Source organism: Manacus vitellinus, unplaced genomic scaffold, assembly GCF_001715985.3.
Source record: "Manacus vitellinus isolate BGI_N305 unplaced genomic scaffold, ASM171598v3 scaffold_102_pilon, whole genome shotgun sequence".
Lineage (NCBI taxonomy): Eukaryota > Metazoa > Chordata > Aves > Passeriformes > Pipridae > Manacus > Manacus vitellinus.
Window position 1 is genome coordinate 48,026 of NW_021938808.1, and position 6,781 is coordinate 54,806.

At 56.0% G+C, this 6,781-nt stretch overlaps 1 protein-coding gene across 1 annotated transcript in view; it reads right to left on the bottom strand.

Moving 5' to 3' along the window:
* SKAP1 (src kinase associated phosphoprotein 1) overlaps positions 1 to 6,781 on the bottom strand; it is a 198,796-nt gene that overhangs the window by 12,743 nt on the left and 179,272 nt on the right. The window contains exon 10 of the mRNA XM_029963461.1: positions 2,152 to 2,264. Coding sequence (XP_029819321.1) covers positions 2,152 to 2,264 — 113 coding nt within the window. The remainder of the gene's footprint in view (positions 1 to 2,151; positions 2,265 to 6,781) is intronic.

Consider the following 6,781-nt stretch of genomic DNA (forward strand, 5'->3'; position numbering starts at 1 on the left):
GAGCCACTATTTCATGTTCAGACAGAGCGGCCGCGCCGGCTTCGCCTCCGCCAGATTAACTCGGCGAAATTAATTGGGACAAGATTGAAAAGGAAATTAAAATGCAGCTGAGTGAACAGGCTTTTCGAACACCTTTCCCCCTCTCCCCACCCTCGCCACCACTTCTCCCATCGCTGCCTCTCTGGCTTGTTTTTCCTCCCACCCCACCCTGGAGCCGCCTCCCGGAGCCGCATCCCGAGTAATTTACGGGGGAAAAGCTCCCAGGACCCATCGGTTCCGTGTGAGGGAGCCGGCACAAGGGTTGCAATCTGGAGCCACTGAAGAGAGCGAGAACCCTGCCGTGACTCCAAGCTGTGTCCCCGAGCTGGCACGGGGTGGGACACGCACACAGACACGCACAGACAGACAGACACACACAGAGACACACAGACAGACAGACACAGACACACAGACACACACAGATACACACAGACACACACAGACAGACAGAGACACAGACAGAGACACAGACAGACACACAGACACACACACAGAGACACACAGACACACACAGACAGACAGACAGGCACATACACACACACAGACACACACACATGGACACACAGAGACACACACACAGAGACACACAGACACACAGACACACAGACACACACAGACAGACAGACACAGACACAGACACACACACAGACACAGAGACACAGAGACACAGAGACACACAGACACACAGACACACACAGACAGACACAGACACAGACACACACACACACACAGACACACACAGACAGACACACACAGGCACACACAGACACACACACAGACAGACAGACAGACAGACACACAGACACAGTCACCCTGGGGATGGACGCGGGTGTCACCCCATGGATAAACCAGGAGATGGGCTGGGGGTGTGGGTTCAGTGGGGTGAGGGTTCAGTGCCCAGGGGGGTGGGTTCAGTGCCCAGGGGGGACAGCAAGTCACTAAACGCTGCCCTAAAAGCTCCCTGGGATCCCCAGATGGGGGATTCTCAGCCTGCCAGGAAGGGCTGCTGAAGCCCAGGCTCCGAGAGGCTTCCAGGGACACAGCTGCCTCCTGGCAGGGAGGTGGCAGAGCCGGCCCCAAACGCTCCTCGGAGCTAGAAATGTCTGTCCAGGGTGGTTGGGAAGCTCCAAGGGGGTGGAGGGGCAGTGGGGGGGCAGCTTGTGGGGTGCAAAGGGCATCAAAACACCAAATAAACACAGCCCCCCGAGTTCATTGCTCCTCCTGTGATGGATCAGGGCGCAAAAGGCACTGGGAAACACCTGTAAAATGTGACCCTAAAGTTCACTGCTCTTCCCATGTCACACTGGGGTTCAAACATGCTGCAAAACACCACAAGCAAAGCACAGCCCCCCCAAATTCATCCCTGTTCCTGCCTCATGTCAGGTTGTAAAGCTTGTGGAAAAACATCACCCATAAAACACGAACTCCCAAGCTCATCCCTGCTCCTGTGCCAGAATGGGGTGCCAAGGACATTGTAAAACACCTGTAAAACGTGACCCTAAAGTTCACTGCTCTTCCCATGCCACACTGGGGTTCAAACATGTTGCAAAACCCCACGAGCAAGGCACAGTCCCCTCAAACCCACCCCTGTCCCTGTGCCAGGTCAGGGCGTGAAGGGCATCGCAAAACATCCCCCATAAAACACAACCCCCGAGTTCACCCCTGCCAGGTCAGGGCCAGCACAGACCAGCAGGGACCAGCTGGGGACTGGGACAGAGCCCTGCAGGGACACACGGGGCAGCAGAGGGGTCACAGGCCCCTCTTGCCCCCCCCAAACCCGTTAATACAACCCCTTAATTTATTCAGCCCGAAGGGAGCCCCGGTCACACCCGGCTGAGCAACTCAATTACCCCTGGAATACCTGAGCAACAGCACGGCCTGACTCCATTCCTGGGTGAAAAAAACAGCTAAAAATAAAATAATCTGGCTCTGGGGCATTCGAAATGTCTCGTGGGGTGGGGTGTGGGGTGCAGGGAGGAGGGAGGGGGATGCCGGGATCCGGTTCCTTCCTCCCCCCGTTAATTTAACTGCCTCAAACCTCAGTTTTGATCGATTTTGTCATGTTTTGACCTTGAAGTTGAGCCCCAGCCCCGAGGTGATGGGGTGTCCTACCTTGCTGAGGATGTAGATGAGGTCCCCCCGGTGGAAGGAGAGCTCGTCGGGGTGGTCCCCCCTGCAATCCCAAAGGCCCTGGTAATAATTGGAGTAATCTCGTTTGGGATCTCCTGGGGGTAAAAAAAAAAACAAAACCAGGGGGTCAAGGGGACAGGGAATGACATTTGGGGCTGTGGGGTGTCGGGGGAGAAGGGGTGGTGTTTGTTTAGGAAAGGAAGGAAGATTAATCTGGCATTTTAATTAAAAGGTGGAAGACAAAGAGGTATCGCACGAGAGAAAGGGGCTGATCAATAAATAAACGCAACATTTCTCAATAAACAGATTGATAAATGTTTCAAAGACCCTAAATCAAACCACGACAGGAAGCAAAGATGCTCTCCACCCCTGTTCCCAGGAGAGGAGGTCCCAAACCTTGGGAATGATACACCCTGATGGCTCAGGTGTCCCTCTTCCCATCGGGCTGGGAGTTTAGGTAGAAGGCCTGTGGAAAGGGAAGGGAATGGGATCCAGTAACTTTATTTTCCCAGCAAATGTGTGCTGAAAGCCAAAGGGTTTGGGCTGATGGGGCTGTGGGAAGCGGTGCCAAGGCTGGGGGGATTAAATCTGGAGTTTCTGGAAAACTCCGCGGCGGCGTTTCCAGAACGAAACATCTCCACCTTTGCCATCTCAGAAGGGCACTTCCCGCCCCAAAAATGAAACATCTCCATCTCTGCCATCTCAGAAGGGCACTTCCCACCCCAAAAACCGGCTCAGGCACCAGAGGCACCATGGAAGGGGTGGGGCAGGAATCATCCCACCCTGGGATGGACCCAGAGGAGCCCGTGCTGAGCTCTGCAGGAGATGGGGACTTATCCCAGCACAAAACCAACCCCAAACCCCCTCAGGTTCCCAGTTTTCAAGGCCACAACCGTTAAAAGATGCTCCTGGAGCAAAGGCTCCAGGCAGGAGAGTGCCCTGATGGCACAGCACCGAGGCTGGGGGCGAATGCAGATGTCACGACACGGACACATCCGTGATGTGACCCCCATGGATAATTAGAGCCAGTAAAACCAGGGTTTTAGGGAGGGGGGATTTGAGCACGGGGGCTGTTCCAGCGGGTTGTGCTGCTCTGAACCAAGCCCAGAAAGCATAAATAGAAAATATTGAGCACATGTTGGAGGGAAATGTTGCTAATGTGGTCTCGGGGACGGAGCGATAAGGGTGCAGCTGGAATGCTGTGCCCAGATTGGATCACCTAAATATGAAAAAGGACATTACAGAGATGGGTAATGGCACGGCAGGGAGCAGCTGGAATGACTCAGGGACTTGGGGAACTTAAATAGAAAGGCTGGGCAGGAAAAAAAAAGTAGGTCTGCATCCTTTGGAAAGTATTAAAGGGGGAGAACGCAGTGGCGAGGAAAAGATTGGGAAGGGAATAGAAGGAGTAGGAGCTACTGAGTTATTTAAGCTGGTGGTGAGGGCAGGAATCAGGGGTTATGAGCTGGAAGCAGAGGAAATATCGGGGAGCTGAGCAGGAGGATGAGGCCAGTGCAGCTCTGGGAAGAGCCAGAAAATTGTGTAATTAACACAAAAGGTCGTTAAGGGAGGGTGTGAGGACAATGTCACGCAGCAGAGAATAATCCGGGAGTGGGGGATGGCCTTGGCATCCCCCTGTGAGACAGGGATGGGGAAAGGCTTGAAATATAGCAGGAATATCCAAGTGTTCTGTGGAACATCATAATTGACTTGCTGGCAAAGAGATTTAAACACAGTGGTAGAAAACACACAGTGAAACAGAAAACAGAAAACAGAAAATAGAAAATCCATCTTCCTCCAGGATGTTTCCAGAGCCACAAGTACCCCTGGAGATCCCCTGAGGATGCTGCTGGGAAGTTGGAGTCCCAGCTTCCCCTCCTTCACCAGGAATTAGGAGATGCTTCCCTATCCCACAGCTGCTCTTTCCTGCTCACCAGAGGAACGGGAGGACCTCGGAGCCCTCGTGCCACCCCAGCCAGGAGGAAGGGGGAGCATCAGCCTGGATGTGACACCCCGTGACTGCAGAGGGAGACAGTTTTCCAGCCCACAGGAAGAAGGTTCGTGCCCCCAGAAGTGTTTTTTCCAACCGTGTCAGCTGCTGGCAGGGAAGATCCCACCCCTCCCTCCGACCCTGCCTTCCAAAGGTCAGGATTTGTCGTGCCAGAGGAGGAAGATGCTCCCGAGGAGAGTGTGGCACTTCCTTCCCAGCACCAGCTTCCAAACCCACAGGGATGGTTGTGCCAGCGACCAGGGATATCGTGTTAAAATAAAGCAACATTAGAATTCATTAAGATTATGAGTGTTTGCAGGAAAAGGGATCCCATTTTAACACTCCAAGGCCGGGCAAGGGCGAGTTTCCCTCTGCAGCTCCCTCGGGGGATGGTGGATGTCCGTGATCCCCCTGACCCAGCTCCAGGCAGGGCGGGATGTGGGATCCACACAAGCCATCCTGGGACTCCTGCATTGACTCTGCTCCCTTTTTAGGGACAAATGTTCTGTTTCAAAAGCCCCAGACAGTCAATCCGTGATTTCCCTGCGCTGATTCATCCTGATGGAAGCGGAGCCGCTCCCCCTGCACGGCCTGGGGGGGTCACAAAGGAAACCAGCCACATGTGACAAGTGCTCCTTTCCCCTCTGCACCCCGGGATGAGGCTGTGGGAGAGGCAGGATCCATCCCAGTGCCTTTCCCTTGGGCTCCTTCCTTCTCCCGTTGATGCTGAACCCTCCTGACAAAGTGGTTGCAGCTCCGGGGAGTCACTGCTGGGTGTGACAGGGAGGGGACAAGGGCTGGGACAGGGGACATGATCTGTGACAGGGAACAGCCTGGCAGGCGGTTTTGTTTTCCAGAGGAAGGGATTTTTGCTCTGTTTGTGCCACAGCCCCGAGCGGAGCAAACAGGACTCGTGGTAGGAGCAGCCCCCGGCTCTCAGCTGGACTGTGGGGCTGCTCTGGAATGGTGGCATCCTTGTGGTTCTTTAGAAAGGACAAACAATGGCTCTCCACGAGCCAAACGCCGCGTGATTCAATCAGGAACTTGCTGCTTTCCTCCCTCCCCGAGCACATCCCCCTGCTCCAGGATCCGGCGGCTCCTGGTCCAGCTGGATGGGAGCACAGCTGGAATTCCGAGGCAAAAAGGCACGAGGGGTTGGGGCTCCCGGGGCTGCTGTAACCTTTCCCTCTTGAAACCTTTCCCTCCTCTTGAAAGGCAGCCCGGTTTTCCAGAGGCAGGAGTCTAATGCGTTGTGGAGTGTGAAAACAGCGCCAGGGCTCGGAGCGATCCCGACACCGCCAGTAACAAACCAGTTCGAACCATTAACGGCAATTAGAGCCGGCGGCAGACGCTAATGAGGCTGAGCAGGGTGTGAAAGGGCCGTGACAGGCGAGAGGTAAAATCCTCAGGAATCCCCGGGGTGAGGGATCAGCGGCACCGGAGGTGCCGGGCTGCCACGGAGCCGGGCTCTGATCCCACATCCAGCTGGGAAAGCCCCGGGAGCTGCTCTCCCGCCGCCGGGGCCTTCGGGGGTTTAAATAACAGGGAGGGCGAGAGAGGGAAAGGAAAACGTGTCTGTGCAGATTTCCCACCCCCTCTGCTTTCCTCACACATCCATTCCCATCCCTGCTGCCGCCCTTATCCCACTCCATGGGGTAAGGACACGGGGCATCTCCATGGATAAATGTTCAGCCCCACTTTAGGAGCACCACAGAGTTTAGAAAGTTTGGAATGAGCAGTTTTCCCAAGCTCTGGGTGCTGGTACCAAATGCTCCAGTGGTCAGATAATTCATCGTGCCAGAGGGTGGGGAAAAGCTTCCCAAAATCCCTAGGAGAGGGGAAACACTGAGTTGCTCCAGCCTCTGGAAGCAGCTGGGGCTCAACCCTGTCTGTGCTTCCAAGATTTCCACAGGAACAGGCCCGAGCAGTCTCCCGGGCTGGGGACAACTGCCCAAGGATCATCCAAGGGGGAGCTGATGTCAGCTGAAGGGAATTATGGGATCAGGCTTTCCAGAAACACCAGGAAATCAGGACTGAGGGCTCTCGGATCGCTGGGAGGGGAAAACCAGCCCAGCAACTCTCGGGGTGCTGGTGAATCCAAGAGAGTACAGGAGTGGAGCTGCTTCATCCACCCCCCATCCCACCGATCCCTCCGCTCCCTGTCATCCCACAGCGGGATGCAGAGCGTCCCCGGGGTGAGCCCGAGGTGCACACGGTGTGGGGAGCTCTCCCAGGGCAGGCTGGGGGGGCAGGATGTGTTTTCCAGGCAGCAGGAAGCCCCTGGCCAGCCCGGCCCCGGCTGCTCGGACACAAGAGCCGCTTTCCTGTGCCGGGGCGGGAAGTCCATGGAAAATCCAGGAAAACCGGGCAGGTGGGAGCGGGGAGGAAACAGCCCTTCCGCTCCCATCCCACGGAGCAGGTCCTCAAGGAAAAGGCAGGGCTGGGGCTCCGGCCACCTCGGCGGGATCTCGGTTCCTTCCGGCTTCCCGCGCCGGGATCCTCCCTGCGGCAGCTTCCTCTGGGCAGGGACTGCTTCCTGCCCCTGCTCCGGGCTCCTTCTGCCTCTCCCCAGCCCCTCGGGATGCTCCTGCTCCACATCCAGGATGGGATGAGGGAGAGGGA